At 36.5% G+C, this 16,594-nt stretch overlaps 2 protein-coding genes across 9 annotated transcripts in view; both read left to right on the forward strand.

Moving 5' to 3' along the window:
• The window catches only part of LOC149536178 (uncharacterized), a 203,970-nt gene that overhangs the window by 75,076 nt on the left and 112,300 nt on the right, over positions 1-16,594 (forward strand). The gene's annotated exons all lie outside the window — the stretch shown is intronic.
• On the forward strand, positions 5,475-12,762 carry LOC149536180 (uncharacterized). The gene is made up of 5 exons (XM_089803751.1): positions 5,475-11,121; positions 11,243-11,475; positions 11,587-11,739; positions 11,867-12,267; positions 12,402-12,762. The coding sequence occupies exons 1-2, from the start codon at positions 10,505-10,507 to the stop codon at positions 11,256-11,258; spliced, it is 633 nt and encodes a 210-aa protein (XP_089659877.1). The 5' UTR covers positions 5,475-10,504; the 3' UTR covers positions 11,259-11,475; positions 11,587-11,739; positions 11,867-12,267; positions 12,402-12,762.

Consider the following 16,594-nt stretch of genomic DNA (forward strand, 5'->3'; position numbering starts at 1 on the left):
TGCAAACCATTGCCCTATCCATTGGCAAGGTGGTTTGCATGGAAGTTGATCTTTTTTTTCATGCTTGTCCCCAAAAAAGGGTTTGTGTGGAAGGTGATTTGTCTTGAGATCCGAAGGATACTTCGAAATTCAGGTAGGAGCTCATTGCTACTCTTCACGAGTGCTCTATCTGAATTTTCCTTATTATCAATGCCAATCGTTTTAGCTTAGAACTAAGGATTGCCCCTTGCCTTCACTAAGGGTTAAAACTCCTAAAGAGTCAGCCCTAGTGCATTCTTTCAAGGCTGCTAAGAGTGAAAATGGATGGACTTACAAGTGCTCGCAAAGGAAACAATTATTTGGCTGCCTCACAGAGACAACAACAATATGAAAAGTAACATTTCATTGAAAATATGAAAATTCTCTATAGCTTGGATATTCTCGTAAGTGAGATGTATGCTCATAAATCAATCAAATTGGGAAAATTCATGGAAGAGCTATATGCTTGAGTCCTTAGAAGTTAGGCAATCTTGTGTATGATATGTTTGCCCATGAACTCCATATGTGAGCGTTGATACAAATTGGCAATGTCAACAAATAAGATGTATGTCCCAACTTGACAAACTCGTCCTAAAAGATATATGTCTATCACTGTACGAATTCAATTTGAATTGATCTTATTTAACCATTTTCAAAGAATTTGAAAAGTGAGCACATCCATTAAAAGAGTCACCACATATATGTCCTCTTTAAAAGTTGAATGGACAACTAAATTAAAAGATTATTACATTTGACCAAGGACAAAATTTGACTAAAGGATAAAATATTTAATTTAATTGAAAATCCTCCTCACTCATTTCTGTTCATGTATGCTCATCTAAAACTCAATTTTGTTTAAAACAAAATTGAAAATAATTGTAGACTCATTGCAGACTCAGATAGACTCGCAAGTCTAGGAGTGAGTTAAGTGGACTCACCACTAGCTTGCGAGTTGAGTCTAGGAGAGCCAATGGATTTGATTTTGGATTTTTTTCAGGACTCAGTTATCGATTCGAGAGTCCTTGAATAAGAATCTCAATGTTTGTTGAGAATGCCCAACCAAGGTTAAAACAAACAAAATTTTCACTTTTCATCACTTATATGATTTGTTATTGCTCAAAAAGGTCTATAGGGTTTAAAGAAGGTGAGGAAACAACATCAAAGTGACAAAAGATATCTAGGTGATTTTGTAAACATTTATAAACTTATGCTATTGTTATACATTTTAAAGTTTGAAACTGAGTATGAATGATGAAATTTCAAATATTGAGTGTTTGGAGGACATATGACATGACTCTTTTGTTCTCTAAATGCTTTAATTTCCTTTTGTTGTTTTGTAAAACTATGTTTTTTTATTGCCCAAGTCCTTTCTTGAGTTTTTTCAAGTCCGAGTCCAAGTCCAATTTCTTGGGCAGCTAAGTCTGAGTTTTCTAACTATGGCTCAAATATTTCTTTGTTGAATCATTAGTCCACAATGGACCCCATTCTAAGGGTTTGGAATTGTTGATGCGAGTTTTGTATCACTTACATAACATATTAGGATTTGAATATTCGATATGGGATATCAAACATGCAACTCCTCTCTTGAAAAGTTAATGCTCATGAGACATAACTCCAATGTTCCTTACACTGTTGGATACTCGCTCACTTTTATCGATGTGATTTATTGGTAATCACGTAGGTGGCCTTACGCTATTCATTCAAGGATGACTTGGACTTTGGTGGAATGAAGGTGATGGTGACTCGGTTTGTGAAATGTGCGGAGGATAATGTTGATGGTGGTGGTGATGGAGGATGTGTCTGCCAGTGATGATGTTGATGGGAAAGCGATGGTTGTGGAAGGTGAATGGATGTGCTCTGATACTTAGCTTACTCCTCTAACTTCTTTCTCTCTAAACTTTGACTACCCAACTACTCACTTTTCTACTCCTCCTATGAATGGAAGGTTAGCAAATGGACGGGGATCAAACCTAATAAGAGTTGACCAGTGGCCTCACTTCCACAGGTGCAATGATTCAAAGGAATAATAAACTAGTTTACCACACAAGGCTTCCCAACCAGCCGCTAGGATGCTAGTGGTCTAGTATTGACCCCTATCAAACATTTACCAATGCTACCATACAACTATCCCTCTACTTTAACTTCACTTAAACAACTTGAAATGAAATTTACTTCAACAACTTGAAAGGAAATCTAACTAAGTGGAAGTAGAAAACATGCAATAATACCCAATGTTCTTAATCAACATGCAAATCGCAACAATGAAAAAGAGAGCAATTTTGGTATTATCTTCGCAACAATTTCTCCAACACTTTACAAATGAGAGCAAATGGCCTTTTACAGGGGCCAAAAATACAACAGATGGTGGAGATCAAAACAAGATCAACGATCCAGATTGGATCCTCAAAACCCTAATTAGGGTTGCCACCCCATCGGCCAATGAGAAGCTGCCACCTCATCAATGGATCAATGAAAAAGGTGCAAAAAGTGGCAACCAATGAGAAGGCACCAAAATGGTGGCCAATCAGAAATAGACACTTGTCCTATTCTAGAAGAAAGGGAAATTGCCACTTGGGCTTACATCAAATGATCTTCTAATATAAATCTTCCCTTTTCTTTCATTTTCTTAGCTAAGGCAATGAACTTAGCTAGCCTTTCGTTAACTTCTTCCATAGGAGGACAAGGTGTGTGCTTCGCCTTGAGTTCCACTGACTTCACCACGCTGCTTGTTGCTTGTACCATCTTTTCATGATCTTTCTCATTTTCTTTTGCAAATCGAATAAAAGCACTGAGAGAGGAAAGGGTGCCCAAATGCTTTTTCTTGATAGCAACCTTTCCCAACTCATCCAACCTCGATCCAAAATTTATCTCATTGATATCCTCTTCTCCGATGTCTTCAAAATCAAGGCCTGCCCCAACATCGCTCATCATGGTCATAATGGAAGTGTCGATGCCTGGGCTGTGATGTGCAATTGCCTTTTGTATATCCTTTTATTGTATTGCCATTGGTATCGGTTATTTGCCTCATTTTCAAGAAGGGGGGTGTTTTGGGCATCATATCCTCTTTGTCTTTCTTAGTGTTTGTCCGCTTGGGATTCTTACTTGCACTAACATCCTCCATACTCGTCACCCTATTACGGGATGGTAGAGTGGTGGACCAGAAGGCAAGTAGAACCAAGGGAAGCAATCCTTAGACTAGAACGAAAGAAAGAAATCCACTTAAGGACCCTTTTCAATTCTAAATGATTTGAAATTACCTTTACCAATAGCCAAGGGGGATTATCCTTCTTTTAGTCTGTCTTTCATACGTATCATGTCCACTGCATCGATATTGGTGTCAATTATTCTCTTCATTTTTGAGAAGGGTGTTTTGGGCATCATATCCTCTTTGTCTTTCTTAGTGTTTGTTTGCTTGGGATTCTTACTTGCACTAACATCTTCCATACTCGTCGCCCTATTACGGGATGGTAGAGTGGTGGACCAGAAGGCAAGTAGAACCAAGGGAAGCAATCCTTAGACTAGAACGAAAGAAGGATGTTAGCTTAAGGACCCCTTGCAACTCTAAATGAAGAAAATTCACCTTAACCAATAATTGTACAACGACTTTTCGGAATTAGGACTAGACCTAAAAAACTTCAAATCCACTTGCAAATCAGAAATTTATCATGTAATTCACCTCCAAATAAAATTACCCAACCTAGGGAAAAAATCGCAGCTTCTTGCAAAAATCAGAATTTTATCTCCCACAAAATTTGACTTCCACAAATTTTGCCTTCCACAAAATTCGGCTCCCATAAATTTTGGCTCCCACAAATTTCGGCCCCCACAGATTTCAGCCTTCCACAAAATTCGCCAAGCAAGAAGAGTGCAGATTTGCTCTTGCAAAATTGCCAACACCTTGAGAAGGAGAAGTGAGGAGGGAATGGGAGAGAGGCCTCCTCTTATACCCAACTTTCTTACTCTCTCCAAGCTAGCTGACTTGGACCTTGGGAGAAAGAAAAACAAACAATTAATGCAAAATTATGGCCCACAATTAAATACTTAGCTAAAATTAATTTTGCCATGATGAAAATTAACTTTTTAAATTGCCATTTGGACCAAAATTGCTAAAAGAAAATAAATAATGCCTTAGAGGTGTTAAATATTTCTATTTAATGAAGATTTAGTAATTAATGCGTCATTAAAATCGGATTTTGGCTAATCAAAAGCCATTTTTTCAATATTAAATTACTAATTTCATTAAATGGCAAAAAAGTTTTCAAGGCAATTTAATCCATTTAAAGCCAAATTTTGCAATTTTAATTCAAATCGATTTTGCTAAGCAATTTTAGCATTTTAACACAAATAAAATTATTTCTCTAGAGCCTGAAAATCGATTTTGCAATTTGACTTCACCATCACAAAAATTAATTTTCTTCACCAAAGAAAAAATTAAGATTTTCCAAATGACCAAAATTAACAAAAATTTCATTTTTTGAAAATTATCCAAATTTATACAATTATATCCAAATTTTCAAAAGAAAATGTTTGAGTACAAAATTCACAATTTTATCTTGCCAAGTTGGAATTAACTGTGAAATTTGTTCGGCCTAAGGATAGAATTGGTGGCTCTGGAAAATCAAGCTAAAAAAATAAGGTGAAAATAAGCTAAGTCTCTCCCATTGGCCTGAAAGTGTCCAAGGCTCAAAATTCTCAAAAAATCAAAATTGTTGGACAATCCAAAAATTTGCCAAGGCGATAAAAAAAAGGAGGTCCCCAAAATTTTGGGGCGATGGTGTGAAAACCTCACAACAGGAATCTTGAGAACCAGTTGACTCAGCTTATTGGCTAGAATATGTGGTGGAATGATGCTATCCGATACACATCTTGTTTTCTTTGCATTTATGGCATGTTTCTAGCTATGTACCACCAGCAGTCCTATGAGGCGACTACCATAGATTTGTGTTTTGCCACTGAGTCTGTAATAACCCCAACAGGTTATAACTTCTTCAAACACCAAAAATCTTTATACTTCAGTGGTTTGACATTTCGTCAAACACTTTGCAAGCAAGGGTCCTCTGATTGATATAACTTTTTAGATTGCTGTAGTGATTCTTGTTTGGATTTGCCTCAAAGAGAATGCTTACAAAAGACTCCAAATTGTCTAAACAATGACCTAACATAAATATGTAACTAATTTTGGCAATAGTGAATGCATATATGAGTTATAATCATGAAAATGATCACGTACAGCCAACTAGTATTTTAACAAACAGTTGGTATGCAAGCTAATTGACTGATAAGAAATGATATATTAACGCTCAAAGACAACTATTAATGACCAACAATTGTATCTCCTTAATTGAGAATGAGTGTCCAATACAATATTCATACTAAGTTAGCCAAGACTCTTGGCATTTACAAAGATATCAAAATATGTTGATTGCTGGTAAAGTAATATGCACCTACAGCTGCCAATGAAAACTAATGCAACACTAAATATCTAACTTCAATACTCCCCTACAGCAGTACGCTAATCACATGCATGATTAAATACAACTAAAGCCATGGATTGCTGATACTATTGTGAGGAATGTAAAAATGAATGATATATCTATTAATGAATGATAGATCTAATACGAAATGATAATTACAACAGCACTCTATAGTGAAAGGCAACTATGAAAACACACATCAGACCTGGCATATGAAGTCGCCTTAGAGAATAGATGTATTGCAATACCATTGAACAGAAAATAACCTCCTCAAATGCCCAAGTCGTGCCTCTCTAGCTGCCGCCCCTGATTGTAAATGGCTGTAATAATTTTCTTTTCTTTTTCGGATTGCTCTTTTTTTTTTGGATAGCTTTTTCGGCCTGCTTTTTCAGTTCTGCTTTTTCAGCTTGCTTTTTCGAACTGCTTTTTGTACTCAAATATTTTTTCTCAATGTAGCACAAATAGAAGACTGAAGTATCTTCCTCCCAACTGCAATAATTCAAGTGATATTTCACACCCTCAAAATCGCGTACCAATTGAGAGTTTTCGTTCTCAATGGCCACAAATATTTTTTCTCAATGTAGCACAAATAGAAGACTGAAGTATCTTCCTCCCACCTGCAATAATTCAAGTGATATTTCACACCCTCAAAATTGCGTACCAATTGAGAGTTTTCGTTCTTAATGGCCAGTTGTGACTATTGCAGAAACCCTAGGCTCCACAATGCACATCAACAAACATCAACATCAACAACAAAAAATCTGGATGATTAGAATGAAGCCCGGGGTGCCTATTTATTCTTTTTTCTCCACTTTCTCCAGAAGCTTCTAGAACATTATTTTATTTTATCTATTAAGTGACTTTATAAAAAATACTTTATAATTCAAGTCACTTTATTAAATTAATTAAATATAAAGTTACCTTTTAATATTTATTTATTTGATAACTTTATAAATAATTAACTTAATATCACTTATTTATTTAATTAAAATAATTAATTAGTCATCCTCACAAAATATTCATTATTTTGGACAACCTAATTAATTAAATTAATTAAATCAAATTGCCTCCAAAATTGGGACATGACATTGAGTCTTTGGCCCCTTCTTCCTTGAGTTGTAGGCTTGGGTTGCTTAACTCATCATCACAAGAATTAGAATAATTATGTTGCACGAGGAGCTCAAATCAAAGCCAAATTACACTAGCTTTAGTTTGGGGATCATGTATCTAAAGAGTTCTTCTTGGCTTTTAGAACACATCACTCTTCACTTGGAATCAAGCATATCAAGGATGGCCAACAGATACTCTTTGAGCTACCGAATAGCCCAAGCTTTTGTTAGACATTATGCGAAGGTGTTCACTGTGCGAAGTAATTACTTTAAAAGATATCAAACCTTGAAGGACATCTCTTTGTTGGTCCTTCTTGGCTTTTTGGATCTGAAAATGTATTTTGTGATCAAAGGCTTTCCTTCAAGGATCTCAAAGAGGCCATTTTCTCCATGGCAGATGACAAAGTATGTGGTTTGGATGGCTTCCCTTGTAGTCTGTAATGGCTTATGGCCTTGTATTGGTTCCGACTTTACAAAGTTTGTTTTGGAAGCATTTTAGACAATCGCTTGGTCAAGTCATTAATAAAGGAAATATTAAATTCATACCTAAGGCTAGTGATCGAGAAGATATCTGTAATTGGTGGAATTTTGCTTAATGTTTCTTACAAAATCATTTACAAAGCTCTTGCCCTTAGGAATAGACATCTTCTTTCACAAATTGTTCATGCTAAGAAGACATGCTTCATCAAGTCTAGGTTAATCCTAGATAACACTATTGCAATTTTGATCTTCACATGGAATGTGCTCGATGCTCTAGGCAAACTACCATTATTTCTAGAATTGATTTTGCTAGGGCTTATGACAGTATTCAGTGACCCTTCATTCATGTAATGATCAAAGCCTTAGGGTATGGTCCCTAATTCATTCAATCTATCCATATGCTTTTTGGAGACACTTCAACTTGCATCACCATTAATCGGTAGTAGCCTTTGGCCTATATAGGTCCATTTGCCAAGGTTGTGGTTTGGCCTCTTCATTGTATGTTTTGGTTGTCGAGTGTTTTGGTTACCTTTTTGCTTTTTCTATTTCTTCAGGATGAGTTAGGGGTATTTCTTTCTCGAGTCGCCTTCTTAGCTTGTTAATGGCCATTTCACACATAATTCTTTGCTCACCTCGATTGAGGAAAAGCACAATGTGTGGGCGATACTTCAATGCTTTGATACCTTTTTTTGGCTTCTAGGTTGACAATTGATTGACAAAAAACCCAATGTTATGGGTAATCCTTACTTTGAGATTCTCCCTAGATTCTTCAATATTGATGGAAGTGGATTTAACATTGGGAGATCTTTCAGGCATTCTTTGTCGTTTAAGGTTCCACAAGTGGACCTTTGGACTACGGTTCTTGACCAGATTCAGAAAAAGCTTCCATACTGGATTACCAATGCCCTCTCTTTGGCTAGTAAATCCTAAGTTTGTTCTAAAGTGTGTGTTAGCACCCATGTGTACTATTCTTCTTCTTGCTAGGTGTTTCAAAGGCCTCATACAACAAATTGGAAAACCTCCTGCGAGAGTTTGTGTGGGCTTTAGGAGTTGAATTATCATATTTTTCACAGAGTTGCTTTGGAGTATTGTTGTCTTCCTATGGACTTTAAAGGTTTTGGTTTTCTTTCTACCCATAAACAAGGTGTTTCCTTGTGTGCTCAATAGATTATTTGTGCCATTTTTGGCAATGAGGCTTGCAAAATTCTTTTCAGGCATTGTATTTTTCAATGTTATCTAGCTCATAGGCCAACTTGAAAGGGGATTGACTTTCTAAACCTTCTCTTAGTGAAGGATGACATGCTTATTCAAGGCTCTTTCATTGCAAAAAGAAGTTGATGGGTTTGGGAAGCTATTAAGCCTTGGCTTAAGTAGGATAGACTTTTTTCAAAGATGACCTTTCTTTAACCAACATAGTATATGGTGGCCATCTCTCAAGTGCTGTAATGTTCCCGTTATAAAATAAATCATTAATCAAACTATTGTTAATGGGCCGATTGATTTAATATATCTTCAACCCATTTTTGTTTTGTTTCCGTAGTTTGTGTTGTTTTCGGCTATCTTTGTACACCCTTTGGGTATTTAAGCACGGCTTGTTGGTAGTCATTAGGTACGCAATTTGGATTATTTTCTTTGTACTACGAATTCCTCTTGAAGTTCTTTGTGGTACACCATTTTGGAAGTGAAAAACCTTCCCTATTTGGTTTATCCGGTTTCGGTGGTATTTAACCCTCACCATATTTCGTCGCCCGTAACACTTCACTCGGACTTGGCAAATCGGAGCATCATCTTTCGGCATATATTAATTGAAGGATTATTCGTATTCAAGTCTCTACTATTGTGTCTGGATTTCATCTAAATCTATTGGTTTTATGTATGAACAAGATTGCATTCATAGTTGGGTTCAAACATCTAACCGTGCGGCTCCCGGAAACCCCCGTACTGCTTCCTCATTGCCTGTACGGCCTACATTCTCACCCTCCACCCACGCCTCCATACGTCCCTTCCATCTATCCATTGTACGACCTATCGTACGACGATCTTGGCTCTCACACTGTACACCATTTCCTCCCTCTCCACTGTACACCCAACATAGACCACCATAGGGCTATCCTTGACCACCGTATGACCATCCTTGACCATCGCACTACCCCATTTGATCACTGTACAACTTCCTCAACCATACACATTGCTACTTTGTTCCACTGTACGACCAACACATAACTTCCGTACGACCATTCCTGTGTCTTCCAAACCGTATGACCCCTACTCTAGACAATCTCTACGACCATCAAGCTGATTGTCTCTAGCCCTCTGCACTTGGGAACATCACAAGTGCAAGGTCTCCCATTTGCATGTATCCTTGGAATTTGTACTCCACTTGATCTTTTTTCTAGAGCTACTATGAATCTTTGTTCTTGGGAAGATTTGCATGCCTGGTTCTATCTTAGTCGACCAAATCATGAGACTTTTGATTTGGTCGTGTCAGTACTGCCTCTGAATGTGCTTCACTTACGAGGCATCCACTCAATTGGGCATGGTGGAAGGATTGGGAATGGTTTCCTAACATCTTTCATAACTACAAGCTAAGGTTGGGATACCATTGGCTTGTTCCACATTTGCTTATTGTTCAAACCTTGAATCTCATGTAGCACATGCAATGCTCCTAGCCAATGTGACACTACATGTTTGACACGATTTGGACTGCCATTGTTGATCCTAAGCTAACTCATTTTGTTTGAGTTATTTTCCTAGGTTTGCCTCTGGTATCTCGCCCATAGTTTTGAAAATCGCCAAAATCGCGTGAATCGTGAGAAGATTCATGGGTGCCAAGTTTTTTGTGAATCTTGAATGGCTGACAACAATTTTTGGCATGAAACGCCTGAATCGCCAATTCAAGTGATTCATGCCAAAAATTGCATGAATCACCCATGTGAATTGCCAGCGGCAGCTAGAAAGTTGTATTGAAAATTTAAGAAAAAACACATGTTTTATTTCATTTTTTTTTGCCTTTCCTCCCTAAAGGGCTTTTTAATTGTTAAGCATGAGTAGAAGAGAGGAAAAGTGAGAGAGAAGAAGAGAAAAAAAAACCACAGGTTTCCAACCGGCAAGAAGAAAGAGCACCAAAGAGATCAAAAGTCGATTTGGGGAGGCCATAAATTGCATTGGGAGCATTAAGGAATCAATATCAACAACACTCAACTCATTTGCAAGAGTGAAGTGCTGAATTTTTTTTGCATGTTAGTGTATTATGCATTTTTTGTTAAGTTTTTTTAGTTTTCATTTGCAAATTTTGAATTTTTTTATTTTTACTAAATTGCAAACTAGGGTTTGTTGTTTTGTAGCTTTTGTTTATTAGTTTCTAACTTTGATATTTTACATGAATTTTTTTATTGCAGCAGCCCTTTGCTTTCACTTTCCACAATGGGTAAAAAAGATGAATGTTGGAAATATAATGAAGAGTTTTCTAAAAGAACCAAATTTCAAACAAAATGTATATTTTGTAAAGAAAAAATAAATTCTAGAGGTATTTATAGATTGAAATACCATATTGTTGCTATACCTGGACATGATGTTACAATTTGCACTCAACAAATTGCTGAGGCAAAACACACTTGTTTAGTGGCATTAGAAAAAATTGAACAAGACAAATTGAATAAGAAAATGCAACTTGAAGGGTTAAAGGGTATTAGCTCTCATGTTCCAGCATTTGTAGCCGCATCTACATTTGCATCTGCATCAGCTTCCGCATCTGTAGGTTGTGTTGGAGAGGGTTCTTCCAGGCCTCCTTTTCGTCCTAGTTCTAGTGCTCATGCGAGTGCTACTGCTAGTCGGTCTTATACTAAGACAGAGTCCAACACCAACCTATTGCAGCCTAGAGTGTGGAAAAACAGAATGGATAGTTACTTTGTGCCCCACACTACTCCTGGCTCCCAACCCATGCTTGAGGGCATGGGTTTGAACAAGGAGATTCATGATGCTGCCAGAAAAGAGATTTGCAAATTTTGGTACTTTTGCAACATTCCATTTGTTGTAGCCAGGTAATTGATTTTTTTTGTTTGTTTTCTTTAAAGTTAAAATTAAAAGTAAAAGTAAAACTTTAATTATATCTACTTGTTTTATGATTTGAGTCTTTGACATCTAAATTTCTATTTGTGATAGGGCTTCTTATTGGTAGAACATGATAGATGCAGTTGCTATTTGTGGTTCGTGGTTTAAAGCCCCAAGTGAGGCTGAGTTGAGCGGATACCTCTTGGATGATATGGTAGAGGATATGAGAGTTGAGCTGGAGGAGAATCGAAAGGAGTGGATCGAAAAGGGTTGCACCATCATGATTGATGGTTGGATAGATAGGAAGAATAGAGCACTCCTCAATTTTCTTGTATCTTGTGGAGGTGATTGATCATTCTACTTTCCTACATACATAATTGTAAATTTTGATTTCTTGATTGCTAATTTGTTGATGATCTATTTAACATTATAATTCGTTGTTTTGTTACTTGTAGGATATACCATGTTCCTCAAATCCATTGATGCTTCTGCTCATGTAAAAAATGCTACATACTTATGTGAGGTTATTGAGGAAGTCATAGCAGAGGTGGGGGAACAACATGTGGTCTAGGTGGTGACAGATAATGCAACAAGTTATGTTGTTGCAGGTAAACTTTTAACTTTTCAAGTTTTGAAAATAAATTTATTTAACTTTTGAAATTTTTCTAATTCGAAGTTTCCTAAGTTCTAACATGTTTGAAATTTGAATTTCTAATTCACTTAAAATTGTTGTAGGTAAACTTTTGATGGAGAGGCATCCCACCATATTTTGGTCCCCTTGTGCGGCACACTGCATTGACCTCATGTTGGAGGAAATTGACAAACTTGAGTGGGTCAAGTCATGTGTGGAAAGGGCAAAAAACATATGCAAGTTTATTTATAATTATTCATTTGTCCTTAACACAATGAGGAAGTACACAGGAGGCAAGGAGTTAGCTCGTCCAGGCATCACGAGGTTTGCCTCGAATTTCATCATCCTACAGTCCTTGTTGACATCAAGGGATCATTTGAGGAGCATGTTTGTTGGGCAGGAGTGGATTTCATCTTCCTATGTTGCGACCACTATAGGGATAGATGTGGTGGATTGCATATTTGATGAGGATGGTTTTTGGAAACCTACTAGAGAAATCCTTAAGGTAAATTTATTGCAATTTAACATTTAGTGTTTTACAGTTTACTATGCTAATTGTTTAATGATTTAATTTTACTTTAAGTTATATTATTTTATATTTAAGTTTTGACTCAAATTTTTGTTTTACTTTATATGTAGGTGACTGAGCCCCTTGTATCTCTTCTACGAACTGCTGATGGGGAGAAACCCTCTATGGGCTACATATATGAGGGCATGGATAGGGCCAAGGAGGCCATTAGAGCCCAGTATGCAAGAGAAGTATGCCACTATTTGGGATATCATTGATAGGAGATGGCAGAATCAGCTCCACCGACCCATCCATGCAGCCGCTTACTTTTTGAATCCAGCATTTCGTTTCCGTCCTGACTTCAAGGCGGATGAGGAGGTTCTCACCGGCTTATACACAGTGATCCAGAGGTTGAGTAGTGATGAGTATAGGTTGCTGCAATTATTGAGCTTGACAAGTGCAATAATAAAGAAGGGCCACTTTTTTCTAGCAGGATGGCAATAGGTGCTTGGGCAACAATACAACTAGGTAAAAATCAAATAATATATTCAATGTTCATGAATCTAGATTCTAAACTTAAAGTTTATGACTTATAGACTTATAGTTATAAGTTGTGCATTTTAAATTTTAATTGTTGATTATATAATTTTAGAGTTGTAATTTGTAAATGAGACTAATTGTTTTTGTTTTCCCTTATTTCAAATAGATGGTGGGAAATATTTGGGGCCACAACCCCAAAACTGCAAAAAATTGCCATCCGTATTTTGAGTCAGCCAAGCAACGCTTCTGGATGTGAGCGCAGTTGGTCCATGTTCGAGCACATCTATTCGAAGAGGAGAAATAGGTTGATAGTGCAAAGGTTGAATGATCTTGTCTTTGTTCATTACAACCTTCATCTTAGGATCAGACAGATTTTGGGTGCTGATTCCTCTCCGATCATTCTGGAGGAGATTGATCCAGAATCAGAGTGGCTCATAGAGGTTGTGGATCCAATCTTCATTGAGGAAGACTGTGTGTGGGTTGACCAGGTGGATATAGAGGTTGAGGCTGTGGCCATGGCAGAGGAGGCAACTAGAGCACGTTTAGGCACTGGTAGACGCACACACACACACACACGCACAGTCACAAGCCCTAGCAACGTTGTTCGTGAGCCCATCGCCCATGCGGGGGATATGGCTCGGCGGTCCTCTAGGATCTACCTTAGATGCCTTTCTAGTAGGCAGATTGGATACTTAGAGGTTGAGGCTGAGGCTGCAACAGAGCTAGAGGATGATGATGAGGCTTGAGCTAGAGCCTTGTTTTTATATTTTGTTTACAAATATTGATAGTGATATTGAATCATTGATAGACATACGTTTCAAACTTTCATGGATCTTCATCTTAGATTGTTACATACATTTATGATTTGATGTCTTATGGATCTTCATCTTACATACATTCTATGATTTGAATCACTATGATCATTTGATTTCTATTTACTTCAGCTAGCCTACAATTTACATTTTAGTACAGAACATAGTTACGTATGCGATGGATTTTATGTTCCAAACTTCCATGTTTATGTATGTTAAGTTTTAACTTCTATTTGATGATGTTATAGTGTGTTTAAGTTATATTCAATAAAGGTTGCATGAAATAAGTTTTAAATTGTTAAAATCTCTAAATTTAAAGGGTTTTTTTCAAATTTGCCGGTTCATCGCCGATTCATGAGCGATTCATCGCCGATTCACGATTCGATTCGGCCTTGCCGATTCTGATTCTTGTTACTTTGATCTTGCCTACTAAATCTAGGTGTGCTACATCCCTTTTGCCCATTTTGTGGGCAACCTAAGATTAGCATTCACCTCCATTGGCATTGCACAAGAGCTCAATAGTTGTGGACATGAATACATGATTTTTTCTTGCCTTTTTGATTGAGCCCTTTTCTTGGTGTATGATCTTGTAGGGAAACTCTCCTCATTTTCCCTTCAAGTTCATGCAAGTTTGGCATGGTTTTAAGGTGAAAATCCTCTTCACTTTGTGGAAAGATAGGAATGTTGTTATTTTGTCCTAAGTTAACAGATTCTCTCTTGGACCTAGGAATTGTTGGTTCAGTTCTCTTAAAAGTCTGGTCCTTGTCAGATTCCGTCAAAAGTCTGCCACAAAGATTGAATTTCATTGGGAATTCTTTGAGAGGAACCTTGGCAGAATTTAGACGTCTTTGGTTTCCAATAGATGTGCCCAAACATAATTTCGGAGAATTTGGTTGAAATACCTTTTATTTACTTTAAAAAAAAGTGTTTTTACCAAATTAAACTCAAATTAATAATCGTATTTAATTTGAATTCAATGCTACTTGAGAAGAGGAATCAAGATGTATAAAAGTGACATGCATCTATTATGGAATGTATGTAATACCATAATTCGTGCATGTAGCCTATAACATGTATAGACAACTATGAATTGAATAAAATCTAAAGAGATCTTTACCATGGATAGTTCCGGATTGAAAGCTTGCTTTCTTGGCTTCATCCACTCTGTTTAAAGCTACTCTCTTTGAATCCATCCAGTATGATAGTTAATGTGTGAAGCTTACAATGTTGCAATAATCACAACCTTGGCCTTAAATGGGCCTATAGCATTACTTTTTGTGCTTCTAATTTGCAACAGCAAAATGATGATGATTTACCTGATGGTTGTTGATGATATTTAATCAATGATGGCTGAATATTAATGCTGACATTGTTTTTCAACTGAAACATTGATATGGTGGTGTATTTTGCTATGTTACTTTAATATTAGCATAGTGGCATATGGACTTATTTTCTGCTGCATCTATATAATATATATTTTAAACATATATTCTTGTATGGACAAACCAAAAACGAATGCGAACCAAACCCTAAAAAAAATTGAAATAATTTTGAACTCGAATCTCAAACCCGAAATAGTACCCAAATCTGAACTGAAAACTTAGATTTTCTTTACAACTCTTTTGATCTTCATGTATCCTTGTATACTAAAGCTTGTATTTGTATCAATCTTATGCTTTGCATTTGAGTACAAGCCAATAAAGTTGTGTTGGAAGTTGGCCCATTTGTAGGAGCTTCTGCAACAATGGGGAAAAGCCCCATGTATGGTTGTCAAGGTGCTACTGGATGCCTCTTCCTTGGGTGACCGTTTTCAGACTCGTTGTAGCTGATGCAACCGCAACTCCTCTGTGCGCTGCTTGCACTCTTCACATTCCTAGAGCCCTTGCCACCAATCTAGGTGTGGAAGAAATTCTCAGCAGTAATTGTTTGCTTCTCAATCACATAGTCACTGTTCCTAGTTGCAACACGGGAGGTGTCAATCCTTTGGCTTGTGTTGGCATAGGCTAGCTAGACACCTGAAGGTTGTGGTTGGCAGAGTTTGTCCAAGTGGCTTTTGTGGCTTTCCATAGCCATTTCTCCTAGGAAAGAAAGAAGATACTATTATTGAGGAGGGCTGATCCATTATAGAAGACACTCTCAACCGTGCTGGTGTATTCGGTCAAAAAGATGATAAAGATCCCTTGTCGCTTGCATCAGCCGTTGCTTTAGCCGCTTAGGAGCCGGTTACTTATGCTTTTGCTTCCGAGCTCTGTTTGTGTTTTGGTTTAACCTGATTTTTCCGGCACTACTCTAGTTACTCTCGAGGACTATCTTATATCCTATTTTTTGCGAATGGTGTAGCTTTAAAGTCTTTTAATGGAAATGCCTATTCATTAAAGAAAAGCTTAAGAAAAATCCTAAAAGCCTAAAGTAAAATAATAATTTGAAATCAATTATAAAATTTAATAAAAAAAATATAATTTCTCATAAAACTTTGTAAACATTAAATTTGATATAAAACTTACATAAACATAATATACTATGACTCTTTATGTGCATGGAAAGATTATTCATTATAACATTATAAATATCTAGCATGTAAACATTATAAATTATTATTATTAAAAATAATATACTATGACTCTTTATGTGCATGGAAAGATTATTCATTATAACATTATAAATATCTAGCATGTAAACATTATAAATTATTATTATTAAAATTAAAAAATTCAATGACTTAGGCCAAAAAAACAATTGATAAAAATCTATCTTGAGCCCAATATTTGTATTTGATATTTGGCAACTGCAAGGAGGTGGCATTTTTTGGTTCAAAATATTTTGATTGAATTTTTTTAAAATTCATTTTTAAATATAATAAATTTTTAAAAATTGTTGTTCCATGAGGTTGTCTAGAACATTGTTATGGTGTTTTAGTTATGTGCTGGGTACGTCTGTGATGTACCTATCGCTTAATTTTAACTAATGTTAAA

This window comes from Cupressus sempervirens, chromosome 10 (genome assembly GCF_028749045.1).
Source record: "Cupressus sempervirens isolate cs-2001-9-10 chromosome 10, ASM2874904v1, whole genome shotgun sequence".
Taxonomy (NCBI): Eukaryota; Viridiplantae; Streptophyta; class Pinopsida; order Cupressales; family Cupressaceae; genus Cupressus; species Cupressus sempervirens.

Bases quoted from the DNA above. Each gene is read 5' to 3' on its own strand.
- LOC149536180 (XM_089803751.1), top strand. From the start codon at position 10,505: ATGGGTAAAAAAGATGAATGTTGGAAATATAATGAAGAGTTTTCTAAA.